General features: G+C 38.5%; 1 protein-coding gene across 8 annotated transcripts in view; it reads left to right on the top strand.

The window, feature by feature from the left end:
* Positions 1–24,117, top strand: part of KLHL32 (kelch like family member 32) — a 192,880-nt gene that overhangs the window by 26,728 nt on the left and 142,035 nt on the right. For 6 of the 8 annotated variants that reach the window (XM_047102440.1, XM_047102445.1, XM_047102443.1 and 3 more), the window contains exon 3: positions 22,710–22,817. The exons of the other annotated variants lie outside the window; for them this stretch is intronic. In XM_047102440.1, the coding sequence (XP_046958396.1) occupies positions 22,710–22,817 (108 nt within the window). The remainder of the gene's footprint in view (positions 1–22,709; positions 22,818–24,117) is intronic. 8 annotated transcript variants of the gene reach the window in all.

Raw genomic sequence — 24,117 nt, 5'->3', positions numbered from 1 at the left:
CTGATGGCATGGAACCTGCTTGGGATTCTATTTCCTTCTCTCTGCCGCTCCCCCACTTGTGCTTTCTCTCTCCCAAAATAAATAAACTTAAATAGATAAATAAAGTTTCACAGAAAACAATTTTAAAAATGTAAGTCATACAACTTAAGAGCAAGAGTATAATTTGCACTCTAATTAAAAAAAACCCACATTTTAATGTGAGAATTAATTATAGAGGCAGTACAGTTTTAGACGGAGACCAATCTGGTTTATAACAGCTTTGTTCATGTGGTTTCTGGCTGTGTATGTCCTCAGATGAGTGGCTTAGTATTTCTGAGTTTTATTTTCTCCTGAAATTGTAAAGGTAGGTGAATTGTCACTTCGTGGGGCTGAAGTCGAAATGAAATGAGATGTTAAATGTGAGGTGCAAACCAAGGGTCTGAAATACACCAGATGCTGAATTGATGGTTTACAGGTACTGGTGGTGGTTTTTATTTTTCAAGCAGGGGAGAGTAGAGCTTTGGTTTTGAAACCAAAATTCGGTTAAAAAGCAACATTGTTTTAAGGCTGCTCAGCAAAGACAGTTTTTGCCAGTTTTGTCTGTATTTTAGATTTCAGTGTTTCTTTTATTTTGAAATTATTTTTCCCCAAGGCTGTACTTCTGAGATATAAATCTTTAATCTTTTGAACATGCTCCAAGCTCTCCAGGCACAAAATTCTCTTCACTGTTATGACTTTAGGATTTACTGGTCATGCCGTTGCTGCTGCTATAATTTGCAATTCAGAATTACTGTAAATGTAATTTCAAATGTTTGGAAAGGTGTTCATGGAATTATAAAGAATGCAAGTAAAATGTTCCTGCGGTTTATATTTAATGAAAGGGGAATTCGTGTGTGTGTGTGTGTGTGTGTGTGTGTGTGTTTTGTTGTTGTATATACTAGCTTACTGTTTTGAACAGACTGTGTTTTCCACTTTGAACTCCCTGTTTGATGGCAGTGGAATGGGATCTTGCTAAATAGTAGGAAGGAAGGCAGCTTATATTTCATGTTGATATCTACCCAGAGCATCATACAATTTCATGTTTAAGAGCGGTTTTTAAAGTGTGTAAGGGACATCTTCATCTTAATCCTAGTGTCTTAGAAATGTATGTAGAGATTGGAGTTTTGAGGTAATTTGCATTCCTCATGAAAGAGCTTTGGTATCAGTTCTGGTGACGGCCAGGGTGTCAGAGGGCCTCACACAGAGGCTGCTGTGTCTCCAGCCCACAGCCTATGAGGATGTCTGTTCAGCCCCATACAGAGGAAGGCAAAATAAACTGAGATGGTCAAACTCACTACTGATTTTTTCCCTAGACTTTGGGCAGAGAATAGCATTGGGCCCCCCTCCTTTTTTTTAAAGAAAAAAGCACAGAGGAAATATGAGGCACCTTATGTCATACTTCTGGCTCAGTGAAGATTGTCAATAAATGAAAGGTAGTAGAAGCAATGGTAGCAGTAGCAGAACAGGTAGAGAATAAAGGCAGTGACCTCGAAAGCGACTGTGGTGGGTTCCCATATGGTTGATGGAGCAGGGCTGATGGTGTATCAGTACTCGCACATGTATCTCTCTCTCTCTCTCTCCCATCCCTCCTCCCCCTCCCCCTTGATGAATACTCAGCCCTGGGCTTTGCGTATAATTGTTGCAGCAAATACTTTTTGAAACATTTATGAACATCATTCAAATCATCACAAGGTATTTTATAAATTAAGAGTCCTATAAAGTTCTTGTTCCCCTGGATTATTTCTGATGATCTATTATCATGTATCTTAGATGTAGAAGAATTTATCCCTCATCTTCCCTCAATTTTGTGTGTGCATGAGTCAAGAAAGTACTACAGGAGCACCTGGGTGGCTCAGTCGTTAAACATCTGACTTTGGTTCGAGTCATGATCTTGTGGTTCATTAGTTTGAGCCCCACATTGGGTGAGGTCGTGCCCCACTTTGGGTGAGCAGGAGCCCTGATTTGGGTAAAACATGAGCCCTGCTTTGGGTGAGCCCTGTTTCTCTCTCTCTTTCTCTCTCCCTCTCTCAAAACTAACTAACTAACTAACTAACTAACTAACTAACTAACTACAAAAGTATCTTCCTTAAAAAAAAATGCCTGTTAATGGGCACCTGGGTGTCTCGGTTAAGTGTCAGACTCTTGATTTTGGCTCAGGTCATGATCTCATGGTTTGTGAGTTTGACCCCTGCTTTGGGCTCTGTGCTGACAGTGTGGAGTCTGCTTAGGATTCTCTCTTTCTCTCCCTCTCTCTCTCTCTGCCCCTCCTTCTCTTGTGCACATGAGCTTTCTCTCTATCCCTCTCTCTCAAAATAAATTAATTTTTAAAAATGCCTATTAATATGCTGCTGTATGTTCTGTTTTGGTTCTAAAGTTGAAAAAAATCCAAATGACCTCAAACCTTGCCACCTGGAGAAGGAAATAGCAATTTTTTTTTACTTAGTAAAAGTAACCTACAGGAATAAAAGGTACATTCCTTTATCTCTCTTGTTGGACTGTTTGGGTTTTTTTTTTTTTCCTTTTCTTTTTCTAAGCGCAATAGTCACTAGTTTCATTGAGTCTTTGCACAGCAAGTTACAAGTTTAGAGTAGCAAGGTTACTATTCTTTCCTAGAGGTTTTCCAACAAGGCAAAGCAAAAGTTTGTGTTTGTGTTGCAGAATGGAAGTGTTTTCTGCCCTTAATTTTTATGCATGGTATATACTGCAGGCTGCTCATAATGAGATTCTACTTATAGTTGGTAAATGAGAGATTCCCAATGGGCGATTATCATATCGGGGGTGGGGTGGGAAGAGGGACAGTGTTGGGACACAATGAGTTTATCATATATTCCCATGATTTCATAGCTAGGTTGTTCATCTCTTGTCTAGCCAAATCGACGTTAGATACCATTACGTTGATGTTAGAGATCGTATAATAACATTTCTGGTTTTTAGAATGGTAGACATATTTTTCTTTGAGTGCTCTAAGAGATGGTTGTTGAAAATAATATGAACCATATCTTTATATCATAGGCAAAAGCCAGTTTCAGGAAGCTTGGTGATAAATTACCCAGAAAAAAAACAGTGAATTATGGCCTACTGGTTGGAACAAGACAAGCTTTTTGAAAGTGATGACAATTACTAATTACTTACCAAAAATATATGTATAGTATGAGCAAACTTCAAAGCTATAATAAGAAGAAATTTGTGCCTTTTTACATAATGAATGAAAAATATTTTAAAAGGGCAAAGAAGACTCTTAAATTATGAAAATGTTGAATTTCTTTGCTATAAACTATAAAACCTCTATAAACTGTTCTAAAACTCCAATTCACTGAAGTATGCTAAGTATATATGTGTATAAATGTATTTATATGTATGTTTAGAACAGTTTTATCGAGTTATAATTAAGTATCAGGATTGTTGCAAACTAACTTTTAACATATAAATATTAAAATAAAATTATGTGAAAATTCTTTGTCAAAAAGAATATCCATAATACAAGGAATGGCTAGAAAAGGAATCTATTCCTTACTAAGGAAATGAGAGTTGTTATTTGAGCTGCAAAGTCTAAACATGGAAGGTAAGGTAAATTGCCGTTCATTTGACATCTTCCTTATTTGTTTACTAGCCTTAGTACTCTGTGTATTCACATTATTTATTTTCATCTGATACCTTAATAACCCTTAGATGTAGATACTACAACAACTTTACGGATGAGGAAATTGAGTTTGCTCAACATTGAGTGAGACTGTTCGGATGCTTGATTCTAGAGTCCAAATACCAGCCTAGGTCCATATGTCTCCAAACCCCCTAAATTTTCCATGACACTAAACTGTGTGGACCTCAGAGAACTTTCTGTTTAAGGTTACTATTATCTGTGAGCATTGTGACAGGCAGAATAATGGCCACATCCTAGTCCCAGGAGCCTGTGAATGGTCCCTTACATAGAAAAGTGACTCTGCAGATGTGCACCTGAAGGACCTTGAGGTGGGAAATTATCCTGGATTATAAAGATGGGCCGGGCCCCATGTAATCATGAGGGTTCCTGAAAGATGGAAGAAGAGTCATAGGAGATGTGACAATGGAGGCAGAGATTGCAGTGACATGATTGCTGGTTTGAAGACAAGGGGCCATGAGCCAAGGGACACTTTAGCCTATAGAAGGTGGAATACATAAGGAGACACATTTTCCTAGAGCCTCTAGAAGGAACAGAGCCATGCTGACACATTGATTTTAGCCCAGTAAAGTCCATTCCAGACTTCCGACCTCCAGACTGTAAGATGATAGATTTGTGTTGGTGTAAGCCACTAAATTTGTGGTAACTTATCACAGGAATTATGGGAGACTAACATAAGCATCTTAATGGTAGCTAGCTAAAGTGAGCTTTTGCTTGATGTGTTTCATGCATTTTCAGATGCAGTTTTGCTTCCCATCATTTCTGTCACCCTGACCTACTAGGTGCTACCTGATCCTACTGGGAAATAAGGCCTGATTATAGTTCTCAGATTTGAAGAGCAACTAAAGTACATGTAGGGACCACTGTATAAGAAGTATTGGGGTTCCTTTATTTCAAAGCAAAACAGCAGAATCCAAAAGAGCCCCTTTTTAATGTTCCAGCTTTGTCCTCAGATGGTGCGTGGCCAGTGAGTTTTGTACCGTAAACAGTGGAAAGCCCATGATGTGTGATTTTGTGAGGGAAGGACACTTATTCCCCTCGGCTTCAAATAAGCAAAATGTTGTAAGTGCTCCAAAAATAAACTTTACATTTTCTTGTGGGGAATAACATTCATGGTACGTTGTGAAGGAAAAGATTTGTGAAGTTGTGTGTTGTTGTAAAAGAAGCAGATTTTAAAAGCCAACGTATCGCAGCAGTTTGGTGTCAGGAAAACACACTGAGCTAGTGTTAAATGATTTGTTGTTAGTATCTTCTCTCAATTGTTAACTTGCTGCAGTATCTTAGTAAAATTACCTCCCTTTTGGGGTTGGGTTTCTTTGTTTGTAAAACAGCGATAATAGTATCTGCTCTGTTACGTTATTTAAAAAAATGTACTAAGAAAATATAAATGGCAGTGACAAGAAAAGAATGGAAGTAGCTATTCCAATCCTAGGTAGTATTTTTGTTCTTGATAAGAAAGTTCCCGATGTGTACGTGTGCACACACACACATGTGTATCAGGTCTAACATTGAGAGACCCCCAGAAAGGCCTATTGATTCTGTGGAAGGGTGAAGTAATATTTAGTAAACTGTGTTTAAGTGTTTATTAAGAAGTTATTCAATCTTTTGATTTACGTTTCACAAATACCTTCAATCAGAATTTATATTAATTTTTCAGTGTGCCCAGAGCTGAAATGTTTGTCACCCACTGAGGCAAAGGAAGAAAGCAGCAAATTGTGGGAATCAAGCCAACATTGCAGCTTGCTGTGACTTACCAAATTAGATTACGTCCCCTTTTGTCACAGGCAATATTTGTCAAAATAGATAAAGAATTATGTAATGAATTTGTCATAATTTGGAAGTGTGAAAAATTAACCTACGTGCAGTGGTCTCTCATGTAGGGGTTTGTGTGCCCCTGAGAGTGCAGATGAGCTGTGGGGATGTGGGGGAAGATCTACTCCCTGTAAATATCTATGTCAATTTTATTTCTGCTTGAGGTTTGTTTTACAATGTATATAACATGTTGGTATACAGTAACCAACATTTATATCCATACATTATAAATACATAAATATGAGGGCTACTACTCCAAATGTGTAAATGATGTTTGCACAGTCAATAAAAAAGTTTGGAAAGTGGTACAATAGTGAACCAGAACACACGATATGCTATTGAACATTCTAGCTTTTTCATGTGCTAGTTAGGATTATAGTGAGGGGCACCTGGCTGGCCCAGGCAGTGGAGCATGCGACTCTTGATTTTGGGGTTGTGAGTTCAGCCCCATGTTGGGTTGGTAGAGATTACTTAAAAATAAAATCTTAAGGGGCGCCTGGGTGGCTCAGTCAGTTAAGGGTCCCACTTTGGCTGAGGTCATGATGTCACGGTTCATGGGTTGGAGCCCTGCGTTGGACCCTGTGCTGACAGCTCAGAGCTTGGAGCCTGCTTCAGATCCTGTGTCTCCCTCTCTCTCTGCCCCTCCTCTGCTTGTGCTCTGTCTCTCTCTGTCTCAGAAATAAATAAAACAAAACAGAACAAAATTTTTAAAAATTTTTAAAAAAAGGTTGTAGTGAGAAATGTGTTTGGGGTTACAACTTTTTTTAGCATTACCAGAAACCAAAAACCAAAGTTAAAGGAAATGATGGACCATGGCAATTAAATTAAAATATTACTCCACAGTAGAGAAAAGAAACCTGCATTCTATAAACAATGAACTCAGTTCCATTTGTAAGCATCATCAGGGCAGAGATTTTTGTCTTTCACATTCACTGCTAAATCTGCAACATTTCTAACAGGCATAGCATATAGTAGGCATTCAACTAGTAGTTTGTGAGTGAACATATGAATTTGTTGGTATTTTGTAAACAAAAAGCAACATGTCATTTTGCTTATAGTTGCAGAATAGCCATAGTGATATATCCTGAAAGAACTCAAGGTGGAATTTTTATATGAAAGTGTCACTCAATTTTCTCTCCAGGGCTTGGGTAAGTCTCAGTGGTAAGTGCTTCTCCCAGCCCAAAATGCTCTCTTTGACTTTGTGCATGTTTCCCCCACTCCTAATTTGCTATATGGCTATTTCTGGACCTGTTTATGTATCTGTTGTTCTGTTTTGCTCTGTATGACCATTTCTTCTTTTCTTCACTTTTTTTTTATCTCTTTTCACTGATATTCCCCTTGAAAGTCTCTCTCTAAACAATAAAGATATACTTTGGCTTTATATTGAGTGGACTTTGAAGCACGTGTCGATAATTTATAAGGTGGAAGAATGGAACATTTTTTATTTTTCTCAGCCAAACCCAATAATATTAGATTAGCCTTTAATAATGTATGCTTTTGGGTATTATTTTTGGATAGGAAAGATGTCTTTTCATTTTTACTCTGTTGACTATCTTAATGTAGATGAAACAGGCTTCCTAGCTAATTCCCATAAAAATACTTAGATTTGTTTTTTTCATCTTGTAACTTTTCATGTAGCTATTTTAAATATTACAACTCTTCATTGTGGCAGGGGAATAGTTAAAATTTTAGTTAAGAGAAAAAATATATCCTTTTTAGATCATATGTTTAGGTTATTGTATACATATAATACAGTAAGTATAAAACATTAACCTATAATGGAGCATGAGTTATTGATACAGTAAAGATAGACATATGATTTTTGTTTTTGTTTTTGTTTTTTTTAATTTTTTTTCAACGTTTATTTATTTTTAGGACAGAGAGAGACAGAGCATGAACGGGGGAGGGGCAGAGAGAGAGGGAGACACAGAATCGGAAACAGGCTCCAGGCTCTGAGCCGTCAGCCCAGAGACTGACGCGGGGCTCGAACTCCCGGACCGCGAGATCGTGACCTGGCTGAAGTCGGACGCTTAACCGACTGCGCCACCCAGGCGCCCCGACATATGATTAATCATATATAATGCTTAAACTATTCTGGTGAAATTTAATCTTTTGTGAGATTCGAAAACCATTTAGTGTTTTCTCTGCTTTAGGGTGTCCAACATTTTCAATCCTCATTTATGTTGCCATGGAAAAAAGCAATAAACATGCTTTCTGGTTTTTGGATTCTAGATACATAGGAATTGGCTCTTTATGGGGAAATCACATATGTTATTGTAAGTGGTCCTTCAAAAAGGATTTAAAATGAAATTAAAGGGCTATGAAAACATGTAGCAAAATAAACTGTAAAGACTGATAGATGAAATTGTCAGGAGTTAAGTAAAATGATAAGCCCTGTATGTTAGAGAGTAAAACAATAAGGAAGTGGGTGGCGAATAATGTTCATTCACTGCAGTGCTCATATATATCAGTGTACAGAGTTACAAGGCAAGAAGAAATTAATTAGAAAATTTCATCTAGAATTAGAAATGAATTCGTGGGCACTCCTAGGGTTTGAAGGAAAAGAATTTGTTGACTTGTTTGACAGATTCTGACTGAGTGCCTCCTGCAAGCAAGGTAATGTGTGTTTTGTCATTAAATCTATGCAATGGTTCTCTGAGACAGGTACCTTAATTTTGTACTTATGCTTATGAAAACTGAGGCCTAGGGAGGTAAAGTAACCCGGCCAAGGTCACATAGCTAAAAAGGGATGCAGCCTTAAGGCTCAAACCCTTATTTGCTGGACTCCAAAGCCCAAGTTCTCAACCCCTTGCTCACCTGCCTCCGACTCTGCTCAATGCTCTGTGTCAGAGCAATTTAGAACGGCTTCTGGTTCTTGAGGAGGCTATCATTAGAATTGGGGGAACAAAGTTAACGTTTCAGTCTACAGACGTTAATTTCAAGAAAAGAGAATCCTGGGCATGTCCTGATGGTCTAGCCCATGCAGTGTGTTTGGGATTTAGTGGATTAATAAGCAGAGTCAAGCTGGTTGTATCTAAAAGATTTTACTTGAGCTCAGAGACAGATGGCAAAGCTAATTCCTACTGGACGTTTCTGATTCCCAAGGTTTTCATGCAAGGCTTAGGCTAACAGACAGAATGCCCTCATCATTAGGAGAGTAGCTGTTGTGATTACTTACAGGTGAAGGTTTGGTGGCAGCATTCCATTCTGGAGAGGGGCTGATGGAACAGAAAATGCCAAACACAAAACAGAAGACTAGGATTCATGCAAGGATTAGGAGAACAAGAGCATGGGGGATAGAGAAATGCATCGTGTCATGTAAAGGGGCCAGAGTTTTCTATTGTTGAAGTAGTGATCGTGAAACCAAATAATTCAGCAAGGCATAGAAACAAGAATGTGGCAGAGGTGGCCAGCTAATTCCCAATGGTTTATGCTTCCCTTTGGGAGTTGTTGCTTGGAAGGGTCTACTCAGCCAGGGAGATACCATAGAAACTTTATACCAATACTCTTCAACACCTTGGTGAATGAGTTTCTAGGAAAATATAAATTACCAAAATTGTACCAAAAGATAAGAGAAAATATAAGAAATTGGGGTAGTTATCAAAAAGGAGTCATAGAAAGTCTCAGAAAGGCAATGGGTCTAGATTTTTTACTTGCTAGTACTACCAACTCTTTACTTAACAAGTATTTCCCTTATTGTATAAGTCTTTTCTGAAGTCTAGAAGAAAATGGAAAGCCACACACCTAATCACCTCATTTTAGTAGGCTAGTGTAATTCTATTACCAAAACACAAGGCAGCAGAAGAAATGAGAGCTGTATCTCACTTATGAGCATGGATACAAAAATTATAAATAACGTATAGCCCAATCCAGTGATCAATTTTCAGTCCTCTTTTTTCTCAACTCATCATCAGTTTGGTTTCCTCCTGTTTCTTAGAACATTTTCTTCACTTGGCTTTTGGGCTTTCCAGATTTTCTTCCACTTGCTGGCCTCTACTTTTTAATATTCTTTTCTTACTTTGTTTATTTCCCCAACTTCTTAAAATTAGAGTGGCGTGGACTCAGTGTTTGTATCTCTTTTCTGTCTGTACCAGCTTTCATGATAATCTCATACTGTTTCATGGTGTTATCTGGATACACACATGTATATGTGATATACATGTAATGTATAAAATGATGTATTAGGACTCTACACAAAAACAGAACCAATAGGATTTTATATATAAAGAGAGATTTATCATAAGGAATTGACTTATGCAATTATAGAAGCTAAAAAGCCCCAAGATCTATGCAGTCAGCAAGCTGGAGACCCAGGGGAGCCAATAGTGTAATTTCAGTCTGAAAGCTGCAGGCTGCAGACCCAGGAAGAGCCCATGTTTCAGTGTGTGGCCAAAGGCGGGAAAAAGTCAATATTTCAGTTTGAAGGCAGGCAAGCAAAGAGAATCCTCTCTTTTCCAGCCTTTTGTTGTATCCAAACCATGAACTGAACAGACGAGGCCCACCCACCTTAGGGAGGGCAGTCTGCTTTACTCAGCCTGTTAATCCAAATGTTAATCTCAGGCAGAGACACCTTCACAGATACACACAGAATAACGTTTGGCCAAATATCTGGGCACTGCATGATCCAATCAAGTTGACAACATTAATCATCACAGATGATGACTCCGAAATTTATATCCCCACATTGGACTATCTCCAAAAATCCAGAATTGGTATATTCAGTGACCAACTGTTCATCATCCCTCTGTGGATGTGTAAGAGGTATCACAAACCGAATGTGTCCAAATCGAACTCCCAGTTTCCTCCCACAAACTTGCTTGTTCCACAGCATTCTCCATTTCATTTAATAGCAACTCTATAGTTGATGCAGGCCCCAAACCACTGAGTAATTCCTGACTCCTTTCTCTTGCATCCAATCGGCTGGCAAGTCCCACAGCTCTACTTTAAAAAGGTATCCAGACTCCAACCACTTCTACTACTACCACACTGGTGGAAGCCACTACCATCTTTGACAGAAATTTTGCAGTATCCTCCTACTTTATTGTCCTACTTCAATCTTTGATCCCTTAGAACCTATTTCAGTACTGCGGCCCCAGTGCTCTTAATAAAAATGCAAGTTGGATTATATCACTTCTGCTTGGGCACCATCTGATGACTTCCAGTTTCACTTCCACTTAGTTTTCACTTCCACTTAGCGTAAAAGCCAATGTCTGTTGTCTGCATGATTCTGTCTCATCAGGCCACCCTCATGTGACTTTTGCTCTTCCTTCCTCCCTCCATTCCAATCACATTGGCCTCTTTGTTGTTCCTCAGACACGCCTGTCAAGCTCTCACCTCAGGGCCTTTGCACAGATGTTTTGTCTGCCTGTCCCAGACAGCTACAACTCTTTCCTTCTGGAATTTTAGATCATATTTATTCAGCAGTGAAAAGGATGCCTGGGTCCATAGATAGAGTTGTAAACACAAAAGTGATTAGTGATACCTGCTTCAACTTACACCAATAAAAATGATCTTTATTGAAACTTAATCTCATTTTTTATCTTTATCCATCCATTTTTCTCTGTATAATTGCTGGTGTAGGGGTGGGGAGCAGAAGGATGCTCAGAAACACTGGGGTACTAACTCTGGTTTCTTCCCATGAATGAGAATATGGCATTGCTGATGCTGAGATTGAATTAAAAACCAAGAGAGTGATGACTGTACCAGCTCCTTGACATAGAACTTCTTAGGTTCTTAGTGGGTATGTACTCTGAGAAAAGGATTTAAGTGCTGAGTCCACAAGACTTGTGATCCAGCAGATATTTTGCTGTTTTCTTGGATCCAGCTGGACTAGTTTTACATAAAAAGTATCACCTAAAGCCACTAGGGAATTAAGAGCCAGGGAAAACTGGAAACCTCGTTGCTCCCAAGTTTTGAGTCCTTGGCTAATTAGCTGAGGACCTAATGTGGTAGCGTATGGTCTCTTCTCCTCAACTTGTAACTCCAAAAATACCAGAATCTGGTTCAGAAGAGGGACCTAAAATGCTGCTTTAGACTTTTCTTAAGGTGATGGTGACTTTTAAAATAACCTACAAACAACTACAGTTCCAAGGAGCTGAGGAAAATGACGAAAATCACCCACAGTTGAAAATGTGCTCAATTTCTCACCTAAGTCATAACTGTTGTTCATGAGTAGATGTTGGCATTCTGCAACTTGTATCTGATGATTAGTCATTTAGTTAATATCCACCAAGAAGAGGCCTCATGAAATGGCTTTTAAATTTAGTCAGGAAAAATAGCACCATTAATGATGGCCTTGACATTCAGCAAAGCCAAATTAAGCACTCAATCTGACATTTTATGGACAGTCTGTTATAGAGAGCCTCACACTCGATGGACACTCGATAAACATTAATTGCCTGGCTGATAATGAACAGCTACCCGTCTGTCTCGCATAGAAGCTGCAGTAGTGAGTAACTAGGAGCCTGCTTTTACTTATTTACTATTTACTTTTTTATTTTGAGACAGAGTCAGAGAGTCCACATGCACATGTGTGAGCAGGGGAGGGTCAGAGAGAGAGAGAATCCCAAGCAGGCTCTTTGCTCAGCACAAAGCCTTATGCAGGGCTTGATCCCATGAGATCGTGATCTGAGCTGAAATCAGGAGTTGGAGGCTTAACCGACTGAGCCCACTGGGTGCCCCAAGAGGCTCATTTTAGATGCCCTGTGGGATAGGGCCTCATGAGCACCAAAAGGCGTGTGCATTTTTTTTTTTTTTTGCTTTTTAAAAAAATTAAAATGATGTCACAATTTCCTTTTAAACCTGAACACATTCATTAAAAATAGAATTCCCTTTGTGAGTTCAAGGGGAAGTACCAGTTAATTGTGGTACTGGTCAAATGTTATTTCCTTTTTAAATAGAGAGCTGAGAGCCTCTGAAGAATCATTGTCACATTCCCTTTTAAAATTGTTTGCATCCATGCCAGCGAAGTCGTTAACATTTCAGATAGGCTGACTGTTATTTTCATTATTGTGCTGATCGTGCAGTGTATTCATTATAGTGATGAATGGTGAACTCTGGTCTGTATTTTATTCTTTCATTGAAACTGATTCACTTCTTCTGAATATAAATATTATGGAGCTAGAAAAAAATATTTGCAATGTAATAATAACAGTTAACTCTTAAAAGTAATTTATTTTATGCAGTCGTTGTGCTAAGCTCTTTATGTGTATTTGTTTCAAGTGTGTGTTGAAAGACTATTTTTCTGCCATATCTTTTTCATGTTTTTAAAACTACAATTTTCATGCTGTTTTATTTAAAATCAGTTTCACTCATGCTTATTTAATCACAGTGATACAGCCAACCTTAGCTTCATCTGAAAGACAAGAACACATGTTTGAAGGATAATAAAGCTGATGAAAATTTTAAACCTTTAGAAATTGAGTATTGAGTCAAGACAGATGGTTTTTAAAAGGGGCAAGACAGCTGATCATGTGAATCTGATGAATTGGTGTAAAGAATTATTGGGATCCATAGATATGTGCTATTCATCACTTTTATAAAAAATTGATTCAAAATGAACTGTCTATACTGGGATGATCCAGCTGCTTGTTGAATCAATTGCTTTTAATTAGCCCATCTGATGATGGTTGGGCATGGGGCTTGCATGCCTGGATTCCTGAAAGATTGAATTACCAGTGTTCTTCTCATTTAGAGGCATGTGACTCTGAAGTAATAAGAGAGATAGCCATATCAAATCATTCATATCACTTAAAAAATTACATACAGACATCTATAAATTTTCATAGGATTAGAAGAAGTTCTTTGAGTACCTTTCAGAAGTATTAGACCTCTTGAGGATGCCTAAATTCTTTTTTTCCCATTTTGTAAGATAGGGAGGCTTTTCACATAGCCTGCACGGACAGAGCATCAGATGTGTTTACAGAAGGAGTGAACTTGAATACATGTGACAACCCAAACACTCCGTATTAAACTGGCCTATTCTGCCTTGGAATAGGAAGGTTCTAGTGAAGTGGTTGCTTAGCAACTAATGGAGTTAGAAGAAACAGTGTGTTAGCTGAGGCTCTTGCCCTCATCTGTGTATAGTCAAATAATGGGAGAGTGGCTCTAGTGTGTATTGCCAGGCTCACGACTGTCAAACCAAAATGATGAATAAAATAGAAGGTTGAAGACAGATGCCACAGCTAGGCTGGGCACCCCTATCTGTAGTCGTACACACCTTATATAATGTTGGCACACTGAAGAAAAAGATATTAAAAGAGGACATTAAAAATAAAAGAAGAGCTGTTGAGGTTTTGTATTAAAAATTTAAGAGTGGCCATTAACTCACACTGGGTTTTTAAAGAGAATAGTGAGTGATAATTAAGGCAATTCCACATTATTAAATGTTCTTCCAAAAAGTTCTCTGTAGAAAAGATGTAACAGATTCAATGTGATGAGGTCATGAACAGTGTGTTTCAGCACTTACACATGTGCACACTTTATGATCCCAGGCTGGCATACCTGCTCCTGCTCCCTCTCTGTACCCGCAACAGACATAATAACAAGAGCCTGACCACTCTCAGTGAGTCTGGATGTGGGCTCACAGCCCTCAACAAGGTTCCAGGCAGCCACTCCCAGTGTCAGATGGGGTAGGCAAGGTGACAGTGCCTTGGCATTCTTTATGGCAAATGGAGATTCCTTAAAAGCTCTGGTTTTTGAATTCCATAGGGATGGGTCTGAGGGATTTGTATCACTAGAAGCTCTATGATGACCACATGAAATTCCTCTTCAGGAATGTAAGATAAGAAGGAGATGACCCAGAGAAGGTCAACCAGAGTAACTGGGGAAAGGAGGATGGTGGGATAGATTTACCTGAAGGCTGCTACCACTGTTACCATCCAAGAACATAGGACGAGCTACTCTCCCAGAGGCCTTGTTCTTGAAACCATGAGTCTTATTTAAATTTTACTTCTTATGTAATAACCTTTCTTCCCACCCCCCACCCCCTACCCTGCCAAGGTGTGGCAGCCAGTCCTTCCTTGCTGGGATTTGGACTCTGGTCTTGTGCCCAGACTACAGGATTTCTAGCATCAGCCTTCAATGCTAACATTTTATGAATCAGAGAATTTGGATTAGGTGCTCCTTTCCAAGAGGAGACTTAATAGTTGTAACCACATATCAGAAAGGCTGTTAAGTATAAAAGATTGAATTTATTGAAATTCTACTATGACCAAGGGGAGAAAGTTATCAGGAGGGCGATTATGATTCAGTATTCTGGAGGTAGTAGTAATACCTTATATTCTTATGTAAAGTATTGGATATCTCATCACTTCAAATATTTAGGCATGCAAGGAGTGCCACAAGGCACAAGCTGTGCCTCTCAAACTTTAGTGTGCACATAGATCACCTGGAGCTTTTGTCACAATGCACCTTCGATCCAGTAGGTGCGAGGTGGACCTGGGATTCTGTGTCTAACACATTCTCCACTGATGCCAGTGCTGCTGGCCCAGGGCCCACACCTTGAGTAACGAGGGGCCAGTGATCTCTGAAGTACCTTTTAGTTTCAAGATTCTGTTTAGAGAAGAGAAGCTAGAGTTTTAGCCATCATGCTTAAAACACACCCAGTGTGACTTTGGTAAGCACCATTAAGAGCCTCGTCTGTGTTTTACAGAATCTTCCCTGAATGCTTACATTGTAATTGACATAGAATCTCTCACTCAGCCTCCTCAGTTTTTCTCCTATCATTTTCTTCAGGCTTTCAAACTTTTCTGATATTATTGTCCTCTGAAACTTTCCTTTCTTTGTAGCTACTTCCCCTAATTCATGCAGACTGTGTATCACACCTGCTAAGTCACTCCTTGACACAGGACCCAAATTCTGTTTTAGGACAGCTGTCAAAATGCAGTAAATCCCAGTTTGGTTTTAGTCAGTATGTCCATAGTAGATTTGGAAAGGCAGGGTTGAGGATATGAGGACAGAACAAATGGAGTCTGTGTGGGAAGATTCATTCAATAATGGCTTATCAAATATATCCAGTAAGGAAGAGTAAGTGTCATCCCTAAATACCTGAAAGAATAGACTTCTTTACATGGTGGGTAGTAAAGTATTGAAATCCCATACCCAAGGAATATAGTTGTAGACTAAAAAGTAGTAGAAGCACCAGAGGAATGAGCAGAAGCCAAGGGATCTGAAAGGGTGACCCAAGGATAAAGCCAGATGTATGGATGCCATTTTCCATTTTCCAGAGTAGTAACAATCGACAAGGATAAATACCATTCATGGATAACCTGACTTCATGATAGGCAACAGTTTTGGCCTTCCCATTTGCTATATCTTTAAGAAAAAAACAACTCGGTTTGTATCCTTTTTCCATTCCATTCCCCAGAAGACTCAAGTGGTTGAAATATGGGTGCATCCAGGAGGAGGAAAATTCTAGAGAGAATGCCTGGCTAGCCTCAGTCAGTGGAGCATGCTACCTGTGATCTTGGGGTTGTAGGTTCAGGCCCCACATTGGGTGTAGAGATAACCAAGAAAAAAAAAGAAATAGGATAAAGCATAATCATGCTGGTTTTGAAGGGCTTATTATCACCATGTAATTAATTTAAGAAGCAACTGTGCCAAGAGCAAAGCTGTGAAATACAGTTAGATTCTTTGAGTAAACAAGTTACATATTTGAAAATGTTGGGGAAAACCAGTATGTTTCACATTTTTTAGCATACAAGGTGAATTTTTCTTTATATGGTTAAGGTGAGAGAAAACTGGTATTTTGGAAATATTAATTTTTGCTGCCTAATTATATGTATAGTAATCTAATTTGCTGTTTTCATTTGTCCTGATACATTATTCTCTGAGACACTTAACTATACTGTTTGAGGAAGAATTAAAATGGCTACAAAATATATTGGGGGAAAAACCCTCCAATGAAACAGCCTCACTGTTTCAGGCCATTAAGCTCCCCAAATGGGTTGGGAAACTTTTGCATTTGAGAGAGAAAAAAAAAAGGTAAATAGTCCAGTTCAACTGTGGCTAGGACCCTTCTTTCTTCAATGCTAGGGAAATGGGCAATTGTGGTTAACTGAACAGTCTCATGAACTGGGATTTACTACCCATTCTATATGTGAGGCATAACCAAAATGTAATAAAAGATAATCACCATTAACACTAAATTGAGCAAAATGTAATCTTTGTTGATTCAGAAGTTAGCTTGACTCTGTAATGGCACATGGCCATTGTAAACATCACTAATGATGTAACACTGGGCATTTACAAGATGTAGGGGATCCGGCTGGATCTGCTGATCATTATAAGTTGCTCCTTTCAATAACTTCCTTAAACATGTTTATTTACTTTTATTGAACTCTCATAAAAGATAAGGGTTGAATGTATCCAAAACACTGCAGTTATTTCATCCAGAAAATCGTTTGGATTTCTGAAAAAACGGAATTCACAGTACATCTTGCCCATGTCCAGTGCAATTCGAAAGCTATGTGTAGTTTACCAGGTGAAAAGATCATATTTCACCAACTTTAAGTGCTTAAAAAAATCTGTTGCTCTTACCATCTTTGAAGATGTAGTGGAATTTCCATCGGTCAGTTTTGTGACATTAATGTACCAACCTAAAATTGGTTGTAGTTCATCTTGTGACTGCATGACATCAATGTGACCTGGAGAAACTGAATTCATGTACTGTGATTTTAAGACTCAATTTGTGTCATTTCTGTGTGAAATACAGGAGGACTGACACACTATAAATCGACAATTCTCTCTGTGGGAGGCACTTAAAGTGGATTGTGTTCTCACAAACTGGGTTTTCAATTAGAAAGATTTGTGGTGGCGGTAGCACATTATCAGCCAAGAGTGATCTGTGACAACTGTAAATCTCAGCCTGGCCAAGTCTCTCCCAAAGACAAAAACAGTGTGAACCAAGGAAGAATCTGTGCGATGCTTCCATATTTCTGAGCAGAATCTTATCCCATGCTTTGGCAGAATGTTGTGGCTTCATAGAGGGCATTGCCATATGTTCTTACTTCTTTCTAAATGTCTAGCTTTGAACTAATGTGTATTTAGCTTATGGTAGATATTCTTTTTCTTTAACTGTAGCTACTTTAGCTATTTGTCTAAAACACCTTGCATCCAGAAAATTTCTGCCTATGTCAGATTAGTTATTTTTATGACCCTGTGTTACAGCTGGACATCATCGCAGTTGCGTCGTCATCTGAACTTTTGAAGAACATGTTGTTTCATTCATTCATCCATTCATCTCTATTTATTGTATGCGTGCTGTGCTAGGGTCTAGGAGCTCCATGGTGAGTAAGGAAGATGTGCCCACTTTCAGTGAGCTTGCAGTTTACCTTTTCAGGACACTCAGTGCTAAAGGACAGCACCATGGTCCCGTCACCTCTTTTGCTGCCAAAAGACACTTTGTCCTTCCCTGTGGGCTCTAGAAGCTCTCTTGACATTGTTTCACAAGCTCTCTTGACATTTCACAAGTTTCACAAGCTGATGAATGACTGGGTTCTTCCTTACTTTGGTGGTATCCAGTGAGGCTTTTTCTCTTTTTTTCCTTCCTTTTAGAGAGAGCTAGAGTGCACATAAGCACCCCCCAGCGGGGAAGGGACAGAGGAAGAGGGAGAGAGAGAATCCCATGCAGGCTCTACAGCCAGCATGGAGCCTGACATGGGGCTCGATCTCACTACCATGAGATCATGACCTGAGCTGAAATCAAGAGTCAGATGCTTAACTGACTGAGCCACCCAGGCGCCCCCAGTGAGGCTTTTTCTGACTGAGGTGCCTTGTAAGATTATTAAGCCCAAACATAGATAATAATTGATTTAATAATTTCCTTTTTTCTTCTTATTAACCAGTGTTGTGACTTTTAAAAATTATGATGTTTTAAACTTATAACATTAAGTTTCTAAGACTATGATTATCAGAATGGAGGTTGTGTGTTTGTGGAAATGGTGATGGTTTTTATGATGTGGTCAGACCTTAACGTAGGGTGTGATAAAAGTTAAGTCCTACAGCCAGACAGGGATTTTGAGTGGGGCTGTCATTAGGAAGGCATTTGAAAGAAGAAGATTTGGGCAGAGGGCAGAGGAGGAGCTGTTTCTTAGCTCTCATTCTAATTGAGATCGAAGAGAGACTTGAAAGTAGGGCAGTCAGCTTGGATTAGAATAACAGCTTCTACTCATTAAACATCTACTTTGTGCCAGATACTGTGCTTGATATTAAGCATAATTGTACCTAAACCTCAAGACAACCTATGAGGTTTGTATCATCTCTATGTTACAGATAAAGGGCCTAAGGTTCAGAGAAACTAATACATTAGCCAAAGGTCACATGTTGAAGGTAAATTGCCACTTGACTGTGGATTATGGGACCCAGGATTTTAATCAGATGTATCTTTCTGCAGAGTCCTGAATATTAAAACTAAAACAAAGTTTTCAAAAGGCAGTTGTTAGAAATACACAGGTAACACATATTTATTTTAATGACAAATAATACTATGTAAATGAAACAAAAGTAATAGTCTCTTCCTTCCCTCTATAGTCATACCCTCTAACATAACCATACTGACAAATTTGGAGTTCCTTTGTTGCCTGTTCAAACATGTACAATGATATATGTACGTTATTCAAGGGGTTGTGTTCTGTCCCTGACTCTGCCAAGCCAGGTGTCAAGTTCTAGCACCCTGGTTGAGGATGCCTGTTCCATGCCACCTTTGCTGTGGTTGCTTTTGAAAATACCCAAGGAAAGCAGATTCAAAAAAAAAAAAAAAAAAAAAGACCTCCCTTGGCCTCTTGTTCTGTTCTGTAGCCTTTGCTCTGAGGGACTTTTTGCATTTCATTAACCCAGATAACTCTTGTGCAGTTTGAGTCATTTCTGTCAGCAGTGGAGTTGATAGCAGCTGGGCACCATTTCAGGTACTGTTACAACTTGGAAGATCTGAAAAAAAAATTCATATCAGGAATATATTAAAAATTGAAACAAGCCACATAATAAAAAACAGACATTGAAAACAACTGGAATTTCTTTCAGTTTTTAAGAGTGGCAATAAGAAATCTAGAAGCAAATTCAGAATTACACAAATTAAAAGATCTTTTTATTATTATTACCTGTGCTTTTTAGTTTTGAAATTTTATTGATTTGTTGATCTAATATTTTAAGTAGGCCATGGCCAATGTGGGGCTTGAACTCATGACCCTGAATTCAAGAGTCACATACTCTACTGACTGAGCCAGCCAGATGTCCATAGTTTTGAAATTTTAGATATTCCACGAATGCATAAGCAGAATCCATTTACATTAAAATCAATTTTCTGATAGCCTTTTATATCTATAGCTGCACCTCAATTGAAAACAACAACAACAGGGGGACTGGGTGGTTCGGTCCATCAAGCATCTGACTTCAGCTCAAGTCATGATCTCGTGGTCTGTGAGTTTGAGCCACACGTTGGGCTCTGCGCTGACAGCTCAGAGCCTGGAGCCTGCGCTGGATTCTGTGTCTCCCTCTCTCTCTGCCCCTCCCCCACTCACATTCTGTCTCTCTCTCAAAAATAAACAAACATTAAAAAAATTTAAAACAACAACAGCAACAAAACCCCCGGAGACTAGTGTTCCTAATGTATCACTGCTTTTAACCAAAGAATACGTAAGGGAGATAGAATTCTATTTCATCGTTATTACGGTATAGAAGTTTCACTAAGACCTTGCCTTATACAGGTAATATACTGAACACTTCATATATGTAGTGTCATCTAATATTCAAACAAGTTCATGAAGTGGGTGCAATTATTGTCCCCATTTTTTAGAAAGAAAACTGAGTCAGAGAGAGGTTACATGTGTGTCCCAGTCACTTGCTAGTGTTTATAATCAAGCCCAGAATGGTTTGGTTACAAATTTGCCCTTAATCACCATGGTTCACCAAACCAAGGATTATGTGACTTCAGATCCAGTGTTTTTAACCATTCCCAGAGTCCCTTAACTCCCAGTGGCACTAGCAGCAAGCCAGATCAACTCACTCACTCACCAAGTTGCCAAATATACCGTATTGACCATTCACCATTAACAGTTTCTAAAGGAATGTTAGATTTCATTTATTCATGATAAAGCCAATTTCTGAAAGTGAAATCTTCTGAATGCTATTTAATATAGCAAATATAATTGTGTATGTTACACATTACATACTCCCAATGCCTTTAGGATATTTTGAATATTGTTTTTTATTGTCTCAAGTTGCAAACATTGGAAATATTCTTTACATTTCTCAAATGATAAGAGAGTAATAATTTGGTGTTTCTAACGATTAAAATTTTAACTATAAAGGAAGCTAACAGAGACAATTCTATTCATTATAAGATCTCAGAACTCTCAAATGCAGTAATACAGAAATGACGAGCTCCAGAAAGAATAATCATCAATTAATACCACCATTCAATATATATTAACTTAAAATGTGTAGAATTGTGAGGATCAAAAATAGATTTATCAAAACATAAAAATCGCTAAGAGATGAATATTAATACATGGGCAAAACAAAAAAAATCACATTTCTAAAATTAAAAAATTTAGTGTGAACTAAAATATTACCATAGAGAAGAGTGAGGGGTTTTTCCCACCCACTTTTTAATTTTATCTCTATGAAGTTAGCTAAACTGTACATTCTGAAGGCACCATCCCCTTAAGACTTCTATCACTTCTGATACCAGTTGCCAGTTAGAAGGGGTTCCTAAAACTATTCTCACAGTCATTAATTCACTAGGAAGTCTCACAGAACTTGCTGAAAACTTTTATACTCATGGAAATGGCTTATTACAGGGAAAGGAAGCAACTTGGAATCAGATAAGGAAAGAGACACATAGGACAGAATTGAGAAAGGGACCACATACAGATTTGCTGGCCGTCCTGCCTCTGTGGGATCATAGCATTATCTCCTAGCCACCCTAAGTGACAAAATGCAGAGGACTGCCAACCAGGGACACATACCCAAACTTTTGGTGTCCAAAGTTTTTATTGGGGCCCACTCACGTTGCCATTGTGATTGACTTTTCATCTCCAGCCTCTCCTAGAGGTCAGACTAATACCTTTAGTCTCCATTTCCTCTGGAGGTCAGAACTGATACAGTGTGGCCCAAACCACCATTGTAAATCCTGGTGTTAGACTGTCATTGGTCAAAGTTCCAACAAACAAAGACACTCCTGTCAAGCAGGATGTTCTAAGGGTCTGGTGATCACCTTCCAGAAGCCAAGGGAAAAGACCAGAGCTTCCTTTGGGTGAGGTTAATTCTTCGCTATATAGATGTATACTTTTCTAAAAAGTGCGTTTCATCATTGGTAACCGAAAAGGGGATATTCTCTTTATACCTGTTAAATCAAACTTGTTACAAGTGTATAAATTACACTTGTGTAAATTATGTATAAACAAAAAAGTGGGTATTTTTTTGTTTTTGTTTTTGGACAGGAAGCAAGCCAGTGCATTTTTTTTTTATTTGGCAAGGTTTCATTTTATTTAATTTTTAAGCTTTCACTTGACATACTGATCATCCTGTAGACCTGATTTTCAGTAAGTTGGCCATTTGGGGAATTGGTTTGGGGGCAAATTGATTTTCAGTAAATAACTTAGTGGTTCTAGAACTCAAGTGAACATCAGAGTCACCTGGATGGCCTATCAAAACGCAGAACGCTGGGTTCCACTGTGAGTTTCTGTGTCAGTAGGTCTGGGCTGGGGCCCCGCCATCCATACTCTAAAGTTCCCAGTGATGCTGATGTTGCCAGGCCAGGGGCCACATTTTGAGAACCCTTGGAACAGAGTGTGTGATACATGGCAGGTGAGAGGAATGAGATGTGTCATTAAGTTGAGGTAGAAAATATGCAGACAAGTTAAGAGACAAAGTCGCTGCTTTCCATGTCTTGTTGGCAAGTTGGAAGTGCTCCACATTTCATGGTAGCAGTGAGACCCCAGATCGAGAGACTGAGTTCAGTGAGTGAGCCTCAACACAGCCACCCCAGAGAACAACTGTGGGATTAAGTGGGACTCTGTGTGTGAGGTGTGCGATGCCATTTGTGTGTTACTCTGTTTAGACAGAGTGATTTGCAGTGGCTTTTTGTAGACGCATTTCAAAAACCAAAATCAATCTTTAATTTATGGGATGTATTTCTTTCCTAGTCTCTCTAGAACTTTTCTTGTTTCCTTGCTTTTTAAGTTCCATAACTCCCCATCCCTCCCTTTCTCTCCCATCTCAGGCGATGTTCAGTCTCTGTATGGTGGAAAGTGGAGCTGACGAGGTCAGTTTACATGGTGTGACCAGCCTTGGCTTAAAGCAGGCCCTGGAGTTTGCATACACAGGACAGGTATGGTACCACATGTCATTTGAAAGGTTTAACATTTTAACTCCAGCCAACCAGAGGGGATTATCCTTGAAGTATGAGATTTGGGTGTTTTTCTTGTTTTTCATTTTGATGTTTAAAACAAAAGTTTCACGTCTCCTTAATTTTATAACTAAAATGATGGAAAGGTAAGTAAAGCAATTTGATTTTAAATAGGACCCAAAGAGCATAATATTTTAATCTGAGCTCAGTGGCTTGCTGGTGTAATTGTAAAATATCCCAAAGAACTGTCATATGGGAATGAGTTTGCAAAATAACTTGAGTTGTCATTACTGAAGCTCTATTACTTAATCATGACTTTATTGGCTTAAAAAAAATGTAAAGCCCTGAGAAGCCATGTATAACATCTTGGCACCCTGTCCTCCACACATATCTCAGATTCAGGGTCTCAAGTAATAGATTATAATGTGATGGTTTGAAAGCCAAAATTGTTCATCATTAAAATTGTCATAGAGTTTACAGGTATTTCCAGAGAACATCCATTTTCTTTCTTTTAATGAAAGAGTAATGATGAGAACTAATAGAATGTGAGTCAGTATGTGACTATCAGAGAAGATCAAAATAAGACTGCATAAAGACCGTATGAATCTAGGTCTGAAGCATCATCGTTCTTTACTAGTTTTATGTTACTGAAACAATTATTAGAACACACAAAAACCTTCCTTTTAAAATTATTTTTAATTGAGATATAACTGACATATAACATTGTATTAGTTTTAGGTATAGAACATAATAGTTTGATACATATCCTACCAAAGTTTAGTTAACATCCCTCACCACACATAGTTACAAATATTTTTTTCTTGTGGTGAGGACTTTTAAAATCTATTCTCTTAGCATCTTTCAAATATACAACAGTATTGTTAACTATGGTCACCATGCTGTATGTTACATCCCCAGGACTTATTTATCTAAACCTAGAAGTTTGTACCTTTGACCCTCTTCACCCATTTTACCCACCTCCAACCCCCCATTTTCATTTGAGAACCACTCAAAATCAATCCACATACTGACTGGATGTTTATCCTCTTTTATAAAGTTGGGTTGTTTAATTCCATTTTATTTAACGTATGTTTAGTATCCTCTATGCTAAAATAAGGAGGCCCACACCCTGGTGAGGAAGAGAGCCATACACGTAATCAGATGTCCTCATTGTGTTGGGAGATATAATAGATATAATAGAATACAGGATGTAGTACAGACAAAAAGGAGGATGTGATTATCTGGAGCCATCAGTACAAACTTTCACAGAGAAGGTGGTATT

This window comes from Lynx rufus, unplaced genomic scaffold, assembly GCF_022079265.1.
Source record: "Lynx rufus isolate CCGP_SWC_20201006 ecotype Redwood Valley unplaced genomic scaffold, mLynRuf1.p SCAF_6, whole genome shotgun sequence".
Lineage (NCBI taxonomy): Eukaryota > Metazoa > Chordata > Mammalia > Carnivora > Felidae > Lynx > Lynx rufus.
Note: the sequence above shows the minus strand (reverse complement) of the source record. Positions and strands in the feature narration are given on the sequence as shown.